The following is a 22,897-nucleotide window of genomic DNA, read 5'->3' as shown; positions in this document are numbered from 1 at the left end:
CTGTATAACTTATATAGCTGTCTTATCTTCAAATAATGTTTTATGTATTCTTTATTCATTCGTGTAGTTGATCGATTGTTTTTATTGTTTCTCCTGACCTATGTCTACTGAAGAAATATGATCCAGTGCTTTCCTGGCTTATATGACAAATAAGCTCTTCTCGTGCTTCCAGGTATCAATTTTAACTGATGTTTCGATGACAGAGTCTGCCATCTTCATCAGGAATGATGGCCTGGGCATGTCTAGTCCAGTGGTATTAAGACCCCACTTATCCCTCCCTCCTGTCTGGTTAGTCCTCAACCACTCGGGTTTCTGTTGTGCCATCTCCTGTGCTCCTTGATGTAGGTCTCCACCGTATGGCTGTATTTGCGGGTCAAAGATGATCAGGAACTCAGGACGGCTGGTGTCTACAGGATTCCCTGTGAATGCAGAGCATTCTATATCACTCAGCCAGACCGGGCGCATGGTGGAAACCAAATCAATGGTCACAGGAGCTCTATCTGTTTGGGTTACCCGGAGAAACCGGCGATGGCAGAACATTGCATTCACACTGGCCGTAGGATTGACTTTGATGGCACAAAACTACCTGTGACTTTTGGGAACGCCTGGTGAAGACGCCAGTGAAATAAAACTCGAGGAAAAGAATTTTAACAAAGACAAAGGTCCCACTCTAAGTAGGAACGGGAATTCGATTGTAGACAAGGTGGGACAGGAGAAACCTGATTTTTCTTTTAATTTATTCATTTACAGCATGTGGGCATCACCAGCTAAGCCAGCATTTATTGCCCTTCTCTAGCTGCCCTTGAGAAGGTGGTGATAAGCTGCCTTCTTGAACCACACAGTGGCTGGGGTGTAGGTACAGAGTGCTGTTAGGGAGGGAATTCCATGACTTTGACCCAGCGACAATGCAGCAACAGGCAATATGTTCCTAAGTCAGGATGATGAGTGACTTGGAGGGGGATTTCCAAGTGGTGGTGTTCCCAGCTATCTGCCTTTCTCGTCCTTCTAGATGGTAGTGGTCGTGGATCTGGAAGGTGCTGCCTCAGGAACTTTGGTGTGCTGTTGCAATGCATCCTGTAGATTGTACTCACTGCTGCCACTCTCCCTTTTGTGGCAGTGACGGTGCAACTAATATTCGGTCGTCCCGAACCTGACACCTAAACCGAGCACCTCTGTAGGTGAAAGCCAGCGTGATGCCTCCTAAATTTGACTCCAGTGAAATTAAAATTGTGTACCTCAGATGTACGGGAGGTGAAGTTGGTGTAACTTTGGCTTTGGCTCTCAAGTTTGCTCCATTGGGTCCATCTCCCAAGAATGTGGGTGATGACATTACCATGGTTACGAGTGACTGGAAAGGCCTTTATATCACAATCCAGTTGACCATCCAGAACTGACAGGCACAGATTCAGGTTGTCCCATTGGCTTCTGCCCTAATCATCAAACCTCTGAAGGAACCACCTAGGGACAGAAAGAAAAAAAAAGAAACCTAGTTGGATGAGGACTAACCAGTCAGGAGGAACGGAAACCACTGGACTAGACGTATCCAGGCATTCAATGTCAAAGGTTGGCGTCATTCAATGTCTGTGGTGAGATGCTGAAGATGTTCTATAGGTCAGTTGTGGAGAGCGCCCTCTTCTTTATGGTGGCGTGTTGGGGAGGAAGCATTAAGAAGAGGGGCGCCTCACGTCTTAATAAGCTGGTAAGGAAGGCGGGCTCTGTCGTGGGCAAAGTACTGGAGAGTTTAACATCGGTAGCTGAGCGAAGGGCGCTGAGTAGGCTACGGTCAATTATGGATAACTCTGAACATCCTCTACATAGCACCATCCAGAGACAGAGAAGCAGTTTCAGCGACAGGTTACTATCGATGCAATGCTCCTCAGACAGGATGAAGAGGTCAATACTCCCCAATGCCATTAGGCTTTACAATTCTACCGCCAGGACTTAAGAACATTTTAAAAGCTATTATTAATGCTTTTGAGATAGTGATTTAGATGCATATCATATTTTTTACTGAGTTAAGTATTGTATGTAATTAGTTTTGCTACAACAAGTGTATGGGACATTGGAAAAAAGTTGGAATTTCCCCATGGGGATGAATAAAGTATCTATCTATCTATCTATTAACCCAGAGGAAAATAGCAGAGTTTGTTATTGAAACGTGAGTTAAAATTGGTATTTGTACCCAGCTGGAAGCCCGAGAAGAGTTTATTCGTACTGAAGAAATATTTAAATTAATTAATGGAACTATAGAAAGAAGAATTTACTTAAGTTATAATTTAACCTTCTTTTATCTGAGAAGGTTGTGATTGAGGCTGGCTGAAGGCTGGTTTCTACAGTGAGTCAAGTCTTACCAGGGACCCGACGGTAGAGGGCGTGATCCGGGGGTTCGGGACGGTTAGGCCTCCCATCCACACGCGGCGCTGTGGACCATCGCTGAGGCCGCGTGTCCGGGGCCGGGCGGCGGCGGAAGCGGGTAACGCATTGATCGGCTGACAGCCGGTGCGACATGGCAAGCCTGGTTGGCAAGTACGGGGCGCGCTTGCAGGAGCAGGTCAGTGAGCGGGGCCGAAGCTGACGGCGTACAGCCGCGGACGGTTAATGGCGCTGTAACCGAAGCCATGCCCCTCCGGCTGCTGGAATAGCGGGGTAGATCGGCCGCGAGGGGCACAGCGAAAAGTGCCGGATATGTTGCATCATCACCAGGATAAAAACCATCCCAAAATGTTCGCTGGAGCATTAACCAAAAAATACGAGTCTGAGTCAGGTTAGAACCTATTGCAAGAGATCAGATGGCCGTGATGCAGCGTTTTGACCCGAAACATCGACGGTTATTTATGTTTTTTTCTTGTGAATGCTGCTCATATGATGCTATGTGTCTGTAATGCTGCTGCAAATAAGTTCTTCATTGCACCTGTGTACTTGTGCCTATGATAATAAATTAGACTGGATCCCATCCCCAACCGCCCCTCTCTCTCGCTGAGCTACTCCAGCGGCTTGTCTCTTCAGATCCCAGAATCTGCTGTCCCCAAATGTCCAGTTAAGTTCTATAGAACATATACATGGAACAGAAATATTCAAGGAGGATACTTCACACTTTAGTTCTTTGATATTAGCAGCTTGGTATTACTTATGCAAGATCCGGTGGAGATCAGCGAGCAGTAAGGAACAGCTCAAGCCCATCTCAAGTCAAGCCAAGTTTATTGTCATACGCAGAAGTGCGGTAAAATACAGGTACGATGAATAACTCGCAGCGGCATCACAATTGGTGCTGACAACACAATATAAATTAGACTTAAATTATCCAAAAAATTATACCGTACAGTTAAAAGAACCCCACAGAAGCTGACCTTAGTGCAGTTGAAGACAAGTTCATAGTAGTGCAAGTGGTGATCCATAGTTTCCCATTGCTGAAGTAGGGTTAGGGCTGTGCAGGCAAGTTCAAGCACTTGATAATTATAGGAAGGTAGCTGTTCCTGAAGCTAGTGGTGTGGGACTTCAGGCTCGCCACCTGCCAGACAGTAGCAGCAGGAAATGGGTATGGCCCGTAAGTTGGGGAACCTTGAAGATAGACGTCTCTTGAGGCGGCACCTCCTGTAAATGGTGGGGAGGGACTGTGATGTACTCGGCTCCATCCAGAACTCTGCAGCCTTTTGCATTCCTGTGCGTTGGAATTTACTATCCAGTACCTGACCATGATGCAGCCAGCAAGGATACATTTGCAGTACACAAGTTAGTTGGAGTATTTGGTAACATGATAAATCTCCTTAAGCTTCTAAGAAAGTAGAGATGTTGGCATGCCAAACTATTGAATATTGAAAGGCCCAAATAGAGTGGACTGGGAGGGGATGTTTCCATTAGTGAGGGAGAAGACGGCACAGCCTCGGAATACAAGGACATCCCTTTAGAACAGAGGTGAAGAATGTCTTTAGCTCCAGGGTGGTGAATTTGGAATTCATTGCCACAGACAGCTGGAGAGGCCAAGGCATTGGGTATATTTAAAGCAGAGGGATAGATTCTTGATTAGAAAGGGCATCAAAGATTATGGGGAGAAGACAGGAGAATTGGGTTGAGAGATAATAAATTATCCATGATTAATAGCAGACTGGATGGGCCAAATGGTCTAATTCTGCTCCTATGTCTTATGGTCTTCCTCATGATTGCATCATAGAACTAAACCAGTCCAGTACAGGAAATCCTTTTGGCTCACAGTGTTGTGCCAAACCAATTAAATTAGTTATCAAATGGTTAATTGTACTAATTTCTTCTGCCTACACAATTCCCATATCCTTTCATTTTTCACACATTCATGTGCCTATCTAAACGTCTCAAGTCTCTAATGCTTCTGCCCCAGTCACCACCCCAGGCAGGGCATTCCAGGCACCCACCACTCTGTGTGTGTATATAAAAAAACTTACCCCTCACATCTCCTTCGAAATTACCCCCTCTCACTTTAAATGCTTGACCTCTGGTATTAGATATTTCAACCCTCAGATATTTTCTGTCTATACCTCTCATAATCTTACAAACATCTAACAGATCCCCTCCGTTAGCCTCTGCCACCCCAGAGAAATCAACCAAAGTTCATCCAACCTCTCATTTTAGCGCATGCCCTCTAATCCAGACAATAGCCTGTCGGCACCCTCTTCCCTATAATAGGGCAGTGGTCCCCAACCACCGAGCCTCAAAGCATGTGCTATTGGGCCGTGAGGAAACAATATGATTTGGCGATATGAAATGATATGAGTCAGCTGCACCTTTCCTCATTCCCTGTCATGCCCACTTTTGAACTTGAACGCACGCGAGGTTATCATACGACTAAACGCAGTGATACTCTCGCGCCAAGGATCACTGGCTGGCCTCAGGTAATTGGCCAGTGAGAAGTGCCGTTGCTACTGGCCTGGAGCGTGGACAGATGGGCACCACCTGTAAACCAGTTTAGCACACCGAATGTTCGTGGGGAACCCAGTGCTAAAATATTCGCAGACGACCTACCGGTAATTCGGGCTTAGGGATCCGTAAGCAGAGCAGCTACCTCGCTGTAATCTACTGAAAGTCATCCCTCGAGCCAAACTTTTGTTGGCTGGTAGGTTCTACCTACCTACAAGGGGGGGCAGGCGCGCACCCTGTCGCATTCCTCAGTTGGTCGGTAGCTTTCTCCAGACTGCAACCGCCGCGGCGGAGTAGGGGACCTCCGGCCCTTACCTTGTCCTCTCACTGGTGTATTGCAATGATTTAATATGTTCATACGAGGAAAATATGCGCTGTGTGTTTAATATCCAGACGTTACTTAAAATGTAATGATGCTATTGACTTATAAGTGAGGTATAATTGACTTATCACTATATTCATGCGAGGAAAATATGTGCGATGTGTTTAATATTAAAAATTTGTTAGATAAACCCTTTTAGAAATGAAATTGAGTGTATTAGCCACTTATAAGTGACTTATAGTTGACTTATCACCTATATTCCGGTTGTGATTAACACCCCCCCCCCCCGTCGGCAGGTCCGCATGAATATTGTCAATATTAAACCGGTCTGCGGTGCATTAAAGGTTGGTGACTCCTGTAATAGGGTGATCAGAACTGTATGTAATACTTAGGATGCAGCCTAACTAGAGTTTTATAAAGCTGCAACATAAATTCCTGACTTTTGAACTCAATGGCTTTACTGATAAAGATAAAGCATGTCACATACTTTCTAAACCGCCCTATCAACCTGTGTAACCACTTTCAGAGAGCTATGAACTTGGCCCCCACAATCTCTCTGCTTATCAGCACTGTTAAGGATGGCTTTCTCGTGCCAAGATGAGGCCACCCTCGGGGGGGAAGCGGGATGGGGGGAAGATAAAGATATGATTAGTGGTAGGGTCCCTTTGGAGAAGGCAGAAGTTGCTGAGGACAATGTGTTGGAGCAACGCCTTGTTTTCTGTCTGGGTACCCTCCAACCTGAAGGCATGAATATTGATTTCTCCTTCCGGTGAACAAGTTCCACCCCCCACCCCTCTATTCCCCACTCTGACCTTTTACTTCTCACTCACCTATTACTTCCCTTCGGGGCCCCTCCTGCTCTTTCTCCTATTGTCCACTCTCCTCTCCAATCAGATTCTTTCTTCTCTAGCTCTTGGCCTTTCCCAACCACCTGGGTTCACCTGTCACCTTCCATTTCCCCTCCTTCCATTTTTTAATTCAGACATCTCTCTCCCCTGCCTCCTCAGTCCTGAAGAAAGGTCTCAGGCTGAAATGTCGAATTGTTTACTCTTTTCCGTATATGCTGCCTGCGACCTGCTGAGCTCCTCCAGCATTTTGTCTGTTGCACAAGGGTTGAACAGACCCGGTCTGAGCAAGCACATACAGAGAAGGCAAGTTGTTGGAACAGTAAATTCTTGAAGTCACAAATAAGGGATTAAAAATTGAAAATGCTCAGCAAAACAGGCAGCATCTGTGAAAAGAGGAAGTTCCAGATCAGAACTGCAGTGGAGAGAAAAAATAGTTTTCAGTGGCTGAGAAAGTGGTAGAAGGATAAATAGAACAAAGGAGACGAATTAGTTTAATGAGGCAGCTCTAATATCAGTTAGAAACAACTTAAACTTTTTTTTGCCTTGGCAGTGTTAACAGCAAGGGTGTGGCTGTGCCTGGTAGTCTTGAGAAACATGATAGAGAAAAAAATGCTAGAGACACACAAGGCCAGTTCTGATGCAGACAGAAATAATGTGAGTTATCTACAGTTGGAGAATTTGATATTGAGTCCAAAAGACTTTAGTGTTTCAAACATAAGAATAGCTGTTGTCCTTTGAGCTTCCTTTGTGGGTGCTTGTGATAGTTCAGGAAGCCATTCAAACATTTAAAAATGAGATCCTTCTGCTGCACTGGAAGAATAGAGGGGAGATGGCCTTTTCAGACGATCACTGGAACCAGGGTGGACTGCATGGCCTATGTGCTGACAAAACTCATGGGTTTCATAAACTACAGAAGTAATGTTTGAGTGAATTACTGAAATCATTGTAAGAAGAGTTCACTGAAGTTGCAATCTAACCATATTTGAAAAGGTTGTGATTATATACTAGCTACCTGGCTGAACTAAAGTACAGGCAGCTGGGAGTTGAGGGTCACTCCGGAGGGTTGAATGCAAGTGTTCTGGAAAATGCAGGGATAGATGAGAGTTTTGGGAACTGAGGAGAATTGAATTGAATAATGCTAGCAGCAGTGACAGTTGGTAGACTTAGGAATGGTGTGAATAAGTGATCCAGAGCACATCTTAGAGTGAAAATAAAACAGAAAATATACTGGAGGTTTATTCGGATCTCTTGGTAAAAAATATTTTATATATGTGTGTATATATTTTTAAATACAGTGGAGGAATAATAAAAACATTATACTGATTTATAGAAATAGATACGTGTCATTGTCCATAATCAAATAATTTCAAGGGAAGAAAAGAAACACCAACACAAGGGATTCTGCAGATACAAAATGCTGGGGGAGCCCAGCAGGTCAGGCAGCATCAGTGGAAAGGAATTAACAGCTGACGTTTTGGACCACGAAGCTAGAATAAGAAGTGGGGAGGAGAAGGAGTAGAAGCTAGAAAGTGATAGATAAGCCAGGTAGGTGGGGACGGGTTATGAAGTGAGAAGCTAGGAGGTGATAGGTGGAAAAGGTAAAGGGCTGGAGAAGAGGGAGTTGGATAGGAGAGGAGAGAACCGTGAGCGAACGGGGAGGTGATAGGTAGGTGAGGAGAAGAGAGTAAAAGGGGAGCCAGAGTGCGGAATGGAAGATGATGGAATGGGGAAACATTACTGGGTTAGAGAAATTGATGTCCATGCCTTCAGGTTGGAATATGAGATGTTGCTCCTCCAACCTGAGAGTGGCATTGTGGCAGTGGAGGAGGCCATGGAATGAAATGTTGGTATGGGAATGGTGATTGGAATTAATATGGTAGGCTACTGGAAAATCCTGCCTGATGTAAGTGGAGTGAAAGAGCTTAACAAAGTGATAATCAGTGTAGAGGTTGCCGCATTGGATACAGTAGATGATCCCAGATTGGCAGGTAAATTGTTGCTTCACCTGGAGGACTGTGTGGCACCCTGATTTGAGTTGAAGGAGGAGATGAATGCACAGGTGCATTAATGCACTAATCCTAGGGTGCAGTTCATCTGGCCCAGGTGACTTATGTACCCATATGTCCTTCAGTTATTTGAACACCTTCTCCCCTGAAATAGTAACTGCACTCACTTTGCTTCCATCACACCCTTCAACATCTGGCACTCTGCTAGTGTCTTCCACAGTGAAGACTGATGCAAGTTACTCATTTAGTTCATCTGCCATCTCCTTGTCCCCCATACTATATCTCCGGCCTCTTTTTCTAGCAGTCCTATATCCACTCTCATCTCTCTTTTTTTTGACATACTTGAAAAAGTTCTCACTATCCACTTCGGTATTGTTTGCTAGTTTGCTTTCATATTTCATCTTTTCCCTCCCAATGATTCTTTTAGTTGCTCTCTGTAGGGTTCTCAAAGCTTCCCTATCCTCTGTCTTCCCACTAATTTTTGCTTTGCTGTATGCCCACCCTTTTGCTGAGAAAACAGATTCTGGCATTGGAGAGGACCCAGAGGAGGTACAGGAGAATGATTCTAGGAATGAAAGAGTTAATGTATGGGGTGCATTTGTTGTCTCTGGGCCTGTACTCACTAGAGTTCAGTAGAATGGGAGGAGGAAGGGAGGGGTTGATTTCATTGAAACCTATCAAATATTGACAGAGCCAGAAAGTGGATATAGAGAGGATGTTTCCTATAGTGGGGAAGCCTGAGGTGACAGGGCACTGAATCAGAATAGAGGGACGTCCATTTGGAAAGAAATAAAGGGATGGGAACCAGAGTGCCAGAGTAGGTAGTGGAGCGGGGGTGAAAATAAATGATGTTAAAGTTTCATGCAAAGTCACAAATAGAAGGGTTGAGTGTGGTGGTAATAATCTTCTGAGGAGTGTCTGTTTCAATGCGAGGAGTATTGTGGGAAGGCTGAAGAGCTCAGGGTCTGGATTGATACGTGGAATTATGACATTGTAGCCATTAGTGAAACTTGGCTACAGGAGGGGCAAAACTGGCAGCTTAATATTCCAGGGTTCCGATGTTTCAGACGTGATAGAGGCAGAGGGATGAAGGGTGGGGGGGGGGGGGGTGATGTCATTGCTAATCAGGCAGAATGTTACAGCAGTGCTCAGGCAGGACAGATTAGAGGGCTTGTCTACCGAGGCCATATGGATGGAGCTGAGAAACAGGAAAGTTATGACCAGATTAATGGGGTTGTATTATAGACCACCCAATAGTCAGCGAGAATTGGAGGAGCAAATCTGCAGAGAGATAGCAGACAACTGCAGGAAACATAAAGTTGTGATAATAGAGGATTTTAATTTTCCACTTATTGATAGGAACTCCCATACTGTTAAAGGTCTAGATGGGCTAGAGTTTGTAAAATGTGTCCAGGAAAGTTTTCTAAATCAATATATAGAGGTGCCAACTAGAGAGGATGCAATATTGGATCTCCTATTAGGAAACGAGTTTGGACAGGTGTTGGAAGGGTGCGTAGGGGAACACTTTTGTTCCAGTGATCATAACACCATTAGTTTCAACTTGATCATGGATAAAGATAGATCTGGTCCTCAGGTTGAGGTTCTAGACTGGAAAAAGGCCAAATTTGAAGAAATGAGAAAGCATCTAAAAAGCATAGATTGAGACAGGTTCTCTGGCAAGGATGTGATTGGTAAGTGGGAGGCCTTTAAAGGAGAAATTTTGACAGTGCAGAGTTTGTATGTTCCTGTCAAGATTAAAGGCAAAGTGAATAAGAAATCTTGGATCTCTAGGGATATTGCAACTCTGATAAAGAGGAAGAGAGAGATGTATGACATGTATAGGAAACAGGGAGCAAATAAGGTACTTGAGTATAAAAAGAGTAAGAAAATACTTAAGAAAGAAATCAGGAGGGCTAAAAGAAGACATGAGGTAGCTTTGGCAGTCAAGGTGAAGGATAATCCAAAGAGCTTCTACAGGTATATTAAGAGCAAAAGGATAGTAAGGGATAAAATTGGTCCTCTTGAAGATCAGAGTGGTCGGCTATGTACAGAACCAAAAGAAATGGGGGATCTTGAATGGGTTTTTTGTGTCTGTATTTACTAAGGAAACTGGCATGGAGTCAATGGAAATAAGGCAAACAAGTAGTGAGGTCATGGAACCTATACAGATTGAAGAGGAGGAGGTGCTTGCTATCTTGAAGCAAATCAGAGTAGATAAAACCCAGGACCTAAAATGGTTCGGCACAGCCAAGAAGGGCCAAACGGCCTGTTTCTGTGCTGTAATGTTCTATGGTTCTATGGAATGTGTTTAGCCAGAGGGTAGTGAATGTTGAATTCATTGTCACGTACTGCTGTGGAGGACAAGTCATTGAGTATACTTAAAGTGGAGTTTGATAGGTTCTTGATGTCACGGTGTCAAAGGTTACGGGGAGAAGATAGGAGAAATCCTACAAAAAGGACTGGATATGGCCCAGTCCATCATGGGTAAGGTCCTTCCAACCATTGAGCAAATCCACATGAAACACTGTAGCAGGAAAGCAGCATCCATCATCAGGGTCCTTCACCACCAAAGGCATGCTCTCTTCTCACTACGGCTATCAGGAAGAAGGTACAGGAGCCTCAGAACTCACACCACCAGATTCAGGAACAGGTATTACCCCTCAATTGTAGGCTCTTGAACCAAAGGGGATAACTTTACTGAACTTAAGTTACTCCATCATTGAAATGTTCCTATAACTATTGGACTCACTTTCAACAACTCTTCATCTCATGTTTTTTGAAATTTATTGCTAACTTATACTATTATTTCTTATTTGTATTTAGCATGGATTGTTGTCCAATGCACTCTGGTTGAACACCCTAGTTGGGCGTTCTTCATTGATTTTGTTATGGTTATTATTCTGTAGATTTATTGAGTATGCCCACAAGAAAATGAATCTCATGTTGTTCATGGTAACACATATGTACTTTGATAATAAAACTTACTTTGAATGGGATTGAGAGAGATAGTAAATCAGCCATGATGGACTGGGAGAGCAGACTCAATGGGCTGAATGGCCTAAATCTGCTCCTATGTGTAATGGTCTTATAGAGATGCAGGTGACTGTAGCATCAATGGTAAAGCAAGGGAAACCCCATTCTTTGAAAAGAAGGAAAAGCACCTCTGATTTTCCAGAAAGGAAAGCCTTATTTTGGGAATAGATACGGCAGAGATGAAGGAACTGCAAGAAGGAAATGACATTTTTACAGCTGATAGGGTGGGCAGAAGTATAGTCAAGCTAGCTGAAAGTTTCCAACCTGATGGGATAAACATCAATTTCACAAACTTATGGCAATTTTCCTCATTTCTCTTCCCTCTTCTTACATTCTCCAATCTGGATCCCATCTTATCTCTTCTCCTCCTCTTCCTATCAACTCTCCCTTCCCTTTCTCTCATGGTTTACTCTCTCCTATCAGCTTCCTTCTTCAGCTCTTTACCTTTTTCACTTATCGCCTCCCAGCTTCTCATTTCATCCTCCCCCTCTCACCCACATCTTCCTCTCACACCACCCTCTAATCTTCTTACTCTGGCTTCCTTTCCAGTACTGATGAAGGGTCTTAGCCCAAAACACCGACTGTTTATTTCTTTCCATAGATGCTGTCTGACCTACTCAGTTCCTCCAGCTTTTTGTAGGAAATAGAAACTTCCTGCTTATTGAATAATGTATTGTATATCTTTATAGGTAGGGTGACCCTTGATACTTAAAAATGTAGTAGCCACTGATTCATATTAGATTTATAATTAGGAGATGATTTAGTCAAATTTTCAGATCGTGAAGTACTGCAAAGAGTACCAGGATTATAACTAAATGGTATGCTCATTGATAGGTTAAATGTTGGCCAAGCTGCTAAGAGATTAATTTAACCACAGAATGTTAGCCAAGGATTGGAAAAGAAATGAAACAAAATAACTTCAAAGTGACCCTGATCAACATATATTGGGCGTATGATTTTAATCTGTCAAAGGCCAAATATTCCTTGGTGGAACTTCTGTAAGATGGAATTCCAGAAAATAATTAAAAGGAAACCCCCTTACAGCAAGCAAAGCTGCAGCTATTGTAACTCAGTTGTCTGAGCTTTGTTTTGATCTCAATCTCTTCCGGCAGTGCATGTTTCTGAGGAAGCTGGAATGATCGTTTTCAGTGTTTACTAGTGAGCATTGAAATTAAAGCCATGAGAAATTTCACCATAAAAACTTACTGTTCATTAACCTTTACACCATAACTTATATGGATAATATAACTTGCAACTGTAGGGTAATTATTTGTTTTACTCAATTGGAAGATGGATGCGTGTTGAAATCTCGTGTTTATGTTACACATTCTGTTCAGATTCCCGGGTGGTGGGTTGACCTAAAATACAAATAAGTCCAGCCCCAAATGCTGTTGGTGTTCTGTAGTGATATTTGCACCAAAGAAAATAATCTTAGAATTACTCACCCTTTCAAATAGATTCTGGGCCCAAAAGGAGCAGCTAAGATTTAATTGCCCTTTGCATTTTAATTGTTAGAAACTTCTATACTTATGTCAGACATTATATTGATTTCTGTAATGGCCCGGGGACTCAATGGAACAAATGGATATGGCCCATGAATGTTCATATAATGTTAAACATTATTAGTTAGTTGGCAAAAGCCCAAATTAATCTTTAGAGGTCAAAGACCTATGCAGAATTTAGTTCGATTATGTCAATATAGAAATAGTTTATGACTATTTATCCTTCACCTAAAAATTGTCTCCATTTGTAAATGTAATGCCACAAATTTTAATCCCTTTAGTTGGATTGTTAAAATGCAGTTTATCAGTTATACATATGTCACAATAACAGCTTTGCCTAGCATTCTCCCATTATTAGTACAGTCTACTCCATTGTTATGGCATTTGTGAAATGAAAATTCACCCTTATGGAATTTACAAATCACTACCAAAATTTTGAGATACATAATACAAACTTGTTCTTATGGAATTCATGCATTGGGAAAAACTAACTAAATGAACTTTGTATACAGAGAACTGAACTCCTTTGCCAGGAATAAGTTCAAATTTAATTGTTATCCAACCACACAAGTGAATACACCCAAATGAAAGTGTTCCTCTGGGGTCAAGGTACAAAACACAGTACCAACGGTTATGCAACCCATATAATTATCGCAAAAGAACCGACAGTTACGAAAAAAATCTATAGCCCAAGTCCCTCAGTGTCATGGTCTGTAGACTGATGTACATGTGTTTTGTCCTGGAGCCACATTCCTGCAGAACAAGCCCACAGCAGTTCCTCAACTCATGCAAGTGCAGTTGCAGAGGAATGTAATCCAGGTTGTCTTCCACCGAGCAAACACTGGAGGGCAGCACCAGTGGGAGGGGCAAACCTCCAATCTAGTACGGAATCCAGTGGCACGCAAACAGTTCCGGCATCTCCTTCCTCGGCCGCTGCAACAGGCAACCACTGAGGCATGAGAGCCTGGTCCGCGCTACAACTGCTCCCCCCTCCATCAGAATGAACTAGTGAATTGGACTTCCAGTATTCTACATTACTAATATCCAACAAGGTCTTGTGATCACAATAAAAATGTCCAAGCCAGTCATTTGCACTCTTTGTTGGTTCGCTCACTGCCTCTGATGCCTTCTTTCCTGGCTAGCTGAAGCAGGCTTCAACATGCTGCACAAGCCCAGCTCCATTGCTATCGTGCAATTCGCTATTGGGGTAGACCTGCTGTACGCGATGTTCTTAATAGTCTGCAGTGTCTTGCGATCGTAAAAAAGACAAAGAACAATAAAAACTTTCTTTGGACCCAGAAAGGCTGCTATGTCCGACTGTGCCACCATCTTACCAGAAACAGCAATTTACAGCAGGAAACTGCTTTACATTAGACATTGTCAGGGATGTATCTTCTCTTGATAGTTATACTATTAACTCACTGGGATTGGATAGGCTGGGGCTTTTTTTTCCTGGAGCGTAGGAGCCTGAGGGATATAGCCTGACTTTATAGAGACTCTTTAAAGTCAGATTCAGGTTTATTGTTACTGACATAAGTCGTGAAATTGGTTTTGTGCAGCAGTGCAGAGCAGTCATAACAAATTACTATAAATTACAATGAAAACAATAGTATAAAAGAGGAATTACAAGGTAGTGTTCATGGGTTCGTGGCCCATTTAAAAAATCTGATGGCAAGGGGAAGAAGCTGTTCCTAAAGGCATGGATAAGGTAAATGGTAACAGATTTTTCTTTTGTAGGGTAGTGGAGTCTAAAACAAAAGGACTTAGGCTTAAGGTGAGAGGGGAAAGATTCAAAGGGGGCTCAATGAGAATCTTTTTTCACAGTGTGTTGAATATGTGGAGCAAGCTACCAGAGGAAGTGGATACATTTACAATGCATTTGGACTGGTACAGGGATAGAAAGAGCAAAGGGAAATGGGATTGGATGAAATAGACAATTTGGTCAGCATGGCCAAGAAAGGCCATGCTATATGCTATATAATACTGTGATTGCAGGCAATACTTGCCACATTTCTTGTAAATTATCATGATAGTCTATTAATATATAATCAGTTAATTTAACACCCATTTTTAGATCATTAAAACAGTAACTCTCTGTCTATTATACAATCAGAATTCCCTTGCCTATAGTTCACGTACCCCTGGAGCATTACTATTGAGAGAAATGCTTCCCGCAGGAATCTTCTCTACTTATAACATGGATTTCATGGGATAAAACAGTTAATGTTATGAAAATCAGATGTAGATATTTTTCTGTGAATGTAGCCCCTTTATAATGTGGGGCTACTCTGTCCTGAGATTGTTGGCCCGTATTTTGAGTCAGCAAAATATTGAGAGTTTTCTGGTTCATTACAAGTCATGTAAGGAATATGTGAAAATTAAAACTTTTTCAATTAATCTTGTTTTTGCGTTGGTATATATGGGCATTTTTTTTGTTTACTGAAAACTAATTCTTCAGAAGAAATTAATTTTTTAACTTATTTCTCTAGGAGGAAGAAATTAAGTCTCTTATTGCTGAAATTGAGAGTTTGAAAAACCCTGTGGCGCTTGAAACTCCCTTGGGACTAAGTGAAATGTTAGAGGAGAATGCCAAGCTCAAATACCGGCTGAATGTTCTCAAGCGTGTAAGTAGCCTTTTACTATTAAACTTTGCAAATTGTTTAGAAAATAGGTTAATGGGGTGGAAGAAGAATTAACAAATTGAATTAACTAAAAAAAGTAAACACTTAATACTTTTTCCTCCTAGTGTTTCTTCAATGTGTTGAAATGCTTCAGCTTTTTCAGGAGTAAGTACAGGAAATTGGTCCATACAGTATGGTAACAGGTCTGCTGGTCCACTGAGTTTATGGAGCCATATACACTAATCCTAACTAACCCCACTTTCTTGATCCAATATTTCTGTCAAATCCCCTCAGGTTGTGGGCTGCCTTAATGATTATCACCTGGTAACACTCACACCAACAGTGATGAAATGTTTTGAGAGGTTGGTCATGACTAGGCTGAACTCCTGCCTTAGCAAGGACCTGGACCCATTGCAATTTGCCTATTCCCACAGTAGGTCAACAGCAGACACAATCTCAAAGGCTCTCCGCACAGCTTTAGAACACCTGGACAACGCAAGCACCTACGTCAGGATGCTGTTCATCAACTATAGCTCAGCATTTAATACCATCATTCCCACAGTCCTGATTGAGAAGTTGCAGAACCTGGGCCTCTGTACCTCCCTCTGCAATTGGATTCTCGACTTCCTAACTGGAAGACCACAATCTGTGTGGATTGGTGATAACATATCCTCCTCGTTGATGATCAGCATTGGCGCACCTCAGAGGTGTGTACTTAGCCCACAGCTATACTCTCTGTATATACATGACTGCTAGGTATAGTTCAAATACAATCTATAAATTTGCAGGAGTGAGATGTACTAACTAGTGGAATGGTGCCGCAGCAACAACCTGGCACTCAACATCAGTAAGACGAAAGAGCTGATTTTGAACTTCTGGAACGGTAAGAGGAAGGAACACATACCAATCCTCATAGAGGAATGGGAAGTGGAGAGAGTGAGCAGATTCTTTTTTAATATTTTATTTCTAATTTTCCACAAACCAACGAAGAAAAGAAAATCAATAATATATAGAAGGATCATTGCCATATAAACAAAAATAACAATAATACATGTCTTAACAAATGAGCAAGTCACCCATAGTAAAAAAGGAAAAAAAAAGAGAAAAAGAAAGAAAAGCACCCAATCCATCACCTATCCAACTCCAAGTCAACCATTATATGAGATACACTTTTATTACCCCAGAACTATATATTGTAATTAAAAAAAAGGCAGAGGGGGGCAGCCTGCTACCTGATCAGAAAAAAACAAAAGTCAAAAAAAAGCTGGAAATGTAGGGTCCGATTATCAAGGGAAAAAAAGAACAAACACCTGTCAATCTAGGTGAGAGTTATGAAAATATTCGAGAAAAGATCTCCACACCCTATGGAACTTTATGTCCGAATTAGAAAGTGAGTAGTGAATCTTTTCGAGATCTAAACAAGACATAATATCCCTAAGCCATTGAGCATGGGTAGGGGGAACTACATCTCTCCATTTAAGGAGTACTGCTCGTCTGGCTAGAAGAGAGGCAAAAGACAATGTTCGTTGTTTAGCCAGGGTCAAATGCTTGTCAGGGTCTCAAAGAATACCAAAAAGAGCGATCAAAGGATCAGGTTCCAAATGACAATTTAATATAGAAGATAAAGTTAAAAAAAACATCTTTCCAAAATTTTTCCAGAGTAGGACAGGCCTAATACAAATGGAAAAGGGAGGCCTCACCTCCTTTGCATTTGTCACACCAGGGACTAATATCAGGATAGAACTTCGCCAATTTGGTTTTGGACATATGAGCCCTGTGGACGACTTTAAACTGCAGGAGACAATGACGAGTACATAAAGAGATTGAATTGACGGATTTAAGAATTGAACCCCAAGCCTTGTCGGACAAAGAAAAGCCTAAGTCATGCTCCCAAGCAGTTTTAATTTTATCACAAGAGGCTCGTCTGAGAATCATAAATTTAACACGAATAGTAGAAATTACGCCTTTGCCCAAGGAGTTCATTTGAAGAAACAAGTCTACAACATTTTTATCAGGTTGTTCAGGAAAATGTGGTATTAAAGGGCTAATAAAATGTCTAATTTGAAGGTATCTAAAAAAATGAGTATTCGGTAAATTAAACTTTATAGACAACTGTTCAAAAGACGCAAACCGATTGTCTATAAAAAGATCTTCAAAATGCCTGATACCTCTCCTACACCAGTCTTGGAATGTGGAATCCTGCATAGACGGTTGAAATAAATGATTGTATAGAATAGGACTAGAGAGGGAAAAACTATAAAGACCATGGTATTTTCTGAATTGAGCCCATATTCTCAGAATATGCCTGATTACAGGATTAATAATAGATTTTGGCAATTGGCAAGGAAGAACAAATCCAAGTAAAGCTGGAATAGATAATTTCTTATAAGCGTTTAATTCCATTGCCACCCATGTTGGACAAACAGACTGATTATAAAAGTAGGACCAAAAGATAATATTACGAATATTGGCTGCCCAATAATATGAACGAAAATTAGGCAACGCCAAGCCACCTTCTCTTTAAGGCTTTTGGAGATGAGCTTTATTGAGTCTGGGCTGTTTACCCTTCCATAGGTATGAGAGATAATAGAATCTAAAGAATCAAAAAAAACTTTAGGAATAAATATAGGTAAAGATTGAAATAAGTATAAAAATTTAGGGAGAATATACATTTTAATTACATTAATTCACCCAATTAAAGACATGGAGAGAGGTGACCACTGTGCTAATCTCTGTTTTGTAAAATTTAAAAGATTATTGAAATTCTCATTGAACAGTCAATTATCGTTCCTTGTTACGATAATACCAAGATAAGTAAAACAATTGTTTACTACTTTAAAAGGGAGATTGTGAAATTCTAATTCTTGTGCTTCCTTATTTATTGGAAAAAGTTCACTCTTATGTAGATTAAGTTTGTATCTGGACAGCTGACTAAATTTATTGAGAAGTGAAAACAACAAAAGTAAGGAGGTGGTCGGGTTTGATATGAAAAGTAACAAATCGTCGGCGTATAGAGAGACTTTGTGCTCAAAAGCGCCCCTCCAGATCCCAGTCAGTTCAGTACAACTGCGAAACGCAATTGCCAATGGCTCGATAGCCAGATCAAATAACAGAGGGCTTAAAGGGCATCCCTGTCGGGTGCCACGTTTAAGATCAAATGGTTGGGATTGCTGGGAATTAGTCAAAACTGATGCAATTGGATGGGAATATAGTAACTTAATCCACTTAATAAAATTATATCCAAAATCAAATTTTTCTAAAACCGCAAATAAATAGTGCCACTCCACCCGATCAAACGCCTTTTCGGCATCAAGAGAGATAACACGTTCAGGGGTCCCTGATGAAGATAAATATAGAATATTAAAAAGACGTCTAATATTGAAAAAGGGAAGGCGATTTTTAATAAAGCCAGATTGATCCTCAGAGATAATTAAGGGTAAAATAGTCTCCAGCCTACGGGCCAAAACTTAGTTAAAATTTTAGCATCTACATTTAATAGAGAAATCTGCCTGTATGAAGCACGTTCCAATGGATTCTTGCCTTTTTTCGCTAAAAGAATGATACAAGCCTTATCAAATGATGCAGGCAATTTATTTTGTTTAAAAGAATCAGAAAAAACTAAACTAAGTTGGGATAAGAGCAATGAGGAAAATGATTTATAAAATTCTGTAGAGAACCCATCAGGACCAGGAGATTTACCAAGCTGCAAAGCAGAAATAGCAGAGGATATTTCCTCTAAGGATAATGGCTCATTCAATTTATGTTTAAGATCAGAAGAAAGTTTAGGAATATTTAAACTATCTAAAAATTGCATAACAGTAGTATTACCATTAAAGGATTCAGAGGTGTAAAGTTGAGAGTAAAAATTCCTGAATGTATCATTAATTTCAGACTGGTCCACACTAATATTCTCATTACTCATTTGAATTTTAGTGATGTGTTGTTTTGCTTTAGAGCGCCTAAGTTGGTTAACTAAGGACTTACCAGATATAGAATACCCCGTGAATATAGAACTTACTCCGACTGCCCAAAAGTTGGCGTTCAATCGGATAAGTAGAAATAAGATTAAATTTAGTTTGAAGTTCCATTCTTTTCTTATATAACTCCGGATCCTTGACCTGGGCGTATAATTGGTCTACACCTTTAATCTGATTGATCAGTTCTAAACCTTCTTTGTGAGTCTTTCTTTTCAAATTTGCTGTGTAGGAAATTATTTGACCTCTTAGATATGCTTTCATTGCGTCCCAAACCACCTGACTGGATGTTTCAGGTAGTGCATTAGTATTTAAAAAGAAAGTTATCTGATCCTCCATAAATTTTACAAAGTCATTATCGGACAACAAGGTCGGATTAAAATGCCAGTGTTTATTTACTTGAGGGAGGCCAGGGAGAACTATTGACAATGTAAGTGGGGCACGATCTGAAATCAATATACTCTTATAGTCACAAGAGCGGATGGATGGGATCAATTGATTATCAGTTAAAAAATAGTCGATTCTAGTAAATGTATGGTGAACTTGTGAGAAAAAGGAGTAATCTCTTTGATGTTGATGAAAGTAATGCCAAATATCAGATATTCCATAATTAGAAAGAAAAGATTGAATAAATAATACAGATTTACTTAATTGTCTAAGGATAGAAGAAGATCTGTCCAAAACTGGATCCAGTCAACAGTTGAAGTCACCACCCAATATAAGAGAGTATGAACTTAGTTCTGGCAATGAAGAAAAAAAACGGTCAGAAAACCCTACTTCATCTGAGTTAGGAGCGTAAAGGTTGGCTAAGACCACCTGTGTATTATAAAGTTTCCCCGAAACAATAATAAAACGACCATTAGGATCAGATATCTTATTATGAAGCTCAAAAGAAACATTTTTGTTTATAAGAGTTGAAACGCCCCTCGCCTTGGCTTGAAAAGTTGAATGAAAGTGTTGTCCTGCCCATCAGATGAGATGAGAATTATCTGAGTGACGAATATGTGTTTCTTGTAAAAAGATTACCTCTGCTCTAAGCTGTTTAAGATGTGTGAACACTCTCCCCCTTTTAACCGGATGATTCAAACCCTTAACACTCCAGCTGACAAAGTTCAGTGGACTAACCATTGAACATATGAAATTACATCCTGTATAGTACAAATATGTCAAGATTCCATATATAATATTAGCATTGGAGTTCCCACCCACACCCTCTAAACCTACAACAAGAAAGCTGCAAATATAAAGCAGCAAGCTCTCCCCGAGAAAAACTAACCCCCTACTGGACTTCCAATTAGGTAACATCTTAATTATCTCCACTCCAACTGTTGATACAGTAATGGAAAAAACACCAAAAAGCTTTAAGAGTTACAAACAAAGATTTACCTTAACAAGAAAAAACAATACATTCAAAACTTGTAAATCTTAAAGTATAATAATGGTCTAAAAAAAACATTACCCCAACCTTCCCACTGGACTTTAACGTCAAAGTAAGTAATCCAACCGAATCATAAAAATAAGAAAAATAACACAAATAGCATCTTGAAACACAGGAAAAAAACCCACCAAAGAAAAATCCATTCGAGAGAAATTTGATCCAAACCCGAAACTGAGTTTAAAGGTACAGCATCAACTGCTGCTTAAGGTTAAAATAATCTAACTGGAGAGAAAAAAAACATCACCTTTAAAGAACTAAAATTATGTAAGATAGAAACTAAAATTGAGAAAATGGAAAAAAAAACACTTCAATAGGACAATGCAACATAATTAAGCTACTAATTAAATAGATGCGACAACAGCTACATTTTAAATTTTAAAAAAATATCAAGTTTTGTAGAAATTGGAGACTGAAGTCTGAAAAGAAAAACAAAAAACCATTCAAGGACGTCGTCACTTCATGAATCGATATCAATTTTTTAATGTGACACCGACTCCATTTTGAAATAAAGTCTCCAAAAACCTTTAAGAGGTGTCTAATTTCATAGTTTCACAATCAGCTCTATTTAAGGAAAATGAAAATGTCCATACTGAAAAATAGAAATCCATTGTATCAAAATATATTGAGTTAAATGGATAATGAAAAAGATAGAAATAAAGATTAGAATATTAGAAGAAAAATAACCATTATCTAAACAGAAACGAAAAAGGCTGAAAAGAAAAATCATATCATATTGTATCTGTGGAACTCAAAGTAGCAGATAGGCTATCAATGAAGGTCTGCACCTCTGCAACCGAATCGAAATGTTTAAAATCGCCATTCCTAAGCTTGATTCGGAGCCGGGCTGGATAGGCGAGAGACGGATGAAGTCCACGATCGTAGAGAACTTCCATTGCTCCTCTGTATTCAGCACATTGACTCATAACTTGAGGTGCATAGTCCTGTACTAAACGGATAGCATGACCTTTATATTGAAGCGTTTTACGTTGGCGAGCTTCTTTAATTAGTAAATCTTTGATTTGGTAACAATGGAGACGAATTAACACTGGACGTGGTCTCTGGCCATCCGCTGAGCGAGATGTAAAGATACGGTGCGCTCGATCAATCTCTGGAGGGCTGGAAAGTATTTCGCTTCCAAAAATCTCACACAGAAAGTTTGAGAAAAACTCGACAGGAGATCCCCCTTCAACAGTCTCAGGCAAGCCGAGAATTCGAAGATTTTGGCGTCTACTCTAAGAGTTAACTTGCTATTATGCTCCTTTAGGGTAGAGCAAACTCTTTCCAGGACTTTACAATGATGGCCTAGTTTCTCCGTGACTTCTTCAACATGTGATAAACGTTGAGCGTGATTCTCCAGTGCAGAGTTGATTTTATCCAGTTTCAGTTCCAACAAACTAAATTGAGAAAACATATCTTGTCGGGTTTGTTCTAACAGCGCCATAATTTCACTCAAGGTTCCTCCCGATGGAGTGTCTTTTTTTTGCCGATTTAGTAGGCTTAGATACACTCAGTGTGCAGCCAGCAACTTCAATAGTGGGAGGAAGAGTTAGAAATAAATGCAGGTATATGAAATGGAGCAGAGCAATAGTTTTAGTGACTTAAGCTACCGCCATCTTAACCGGAAGTCAAGAGTGAGCAGTTTCAAGTTCCTGGGTGTCAAGATCTCTGAGGATCTAACCTGGTCCCAACATATCTATGTAGTTATAAAGAAGGCAAGACAGCGGCTATACTTCATTAGGAGTTTGAAGAAATTTGGCATGTCAACAAATGCACTCAAAAACTTCTGTAGTCGTACTGTGGAGAGCATTCTGACAGGCTGCTTCACTGTCTGGTATGGAGGGGCTACTGCACAGGACCGAAAGAAGCTGCAGAAGGTTGTAAATCTTGTCAGCTGCATCTTGGGCACTAGACTACAAAGTACCCAGGACATCTTCAGGAAGTAGTGTCTCAGAAAGGTAGCTTCCATTATTAAGGACTTCCAGCACCCAGGGTATACCCTTTTCTCACTGTTACCATCAGGTAGGAAGTACAGAAGCCTGAAGGCACACACTCAGTGATTCAGGAACAACTTCTTCCCCTCTGCCATCCAATTTTTAAATGGACATTGAAACTTTGGACACGACCTCACTTTTTTTTAATATGCTGTATTTCTGTTTTTGCACATTGTAAATATTATTCAATATACATATATTGTAATTTATTTACTTATTTATTATTTTTTTCTCTGCTAAATTATGTATTGCATTGAACTGCTGCTGCTAAGTTA

General features: G+C 40.7%; 1 protein-coding gene across 2 annotated transcripts in view; it reads left to right on the top strand.

Annotated features, from left to right (window-relative positions):
- The first annotated feature begins 2,420 nt into the window (after window positions 1–2,420).
- The window catches only part of rars1 (arginyl-tRNA synthetase 1), a 58,741-nt gene continuing 38,264 nt past the window's right edge, over window positions 2,421–22,897 (top strand). Inside the window, exons 1-2 of one of the 2 annotated variants that reach the window (XM_073067278.1) lie at window positions 2,421–2,551; window positions 15,088–15,222. In XM_073067278.1, the coding sequence (XP_072923379.1) occupies window positions 2,507–2,551; window positions 15,088–15,222 (180 nt within the window). In that variant the 5' untranslated portion in view covers window positions 2,421–2,506. The other variant, XM_073067279.1, reaches the window with a different exon arrangement.

This window comes from Hemitrygon akajei, chromosome 15 (assembly GCF_048418815.1).
Source record: "Hemitrygon akajei chromosome 15, sHemAka1.3, whole genome shotgun sequence".
Taxonomy (NCBI): domain Eukaryota; kingdom Metazoa; phylum Chordata; class Chondrichthyes; order Myliobatiformes; family Dasyatidae; genus Hemitrygon; species Hemitrygon akajei.
Note: the sequence above shows the minus strand (reverse complement) of the source record. Positions and strands in the feature narration are given on the sequence as shown.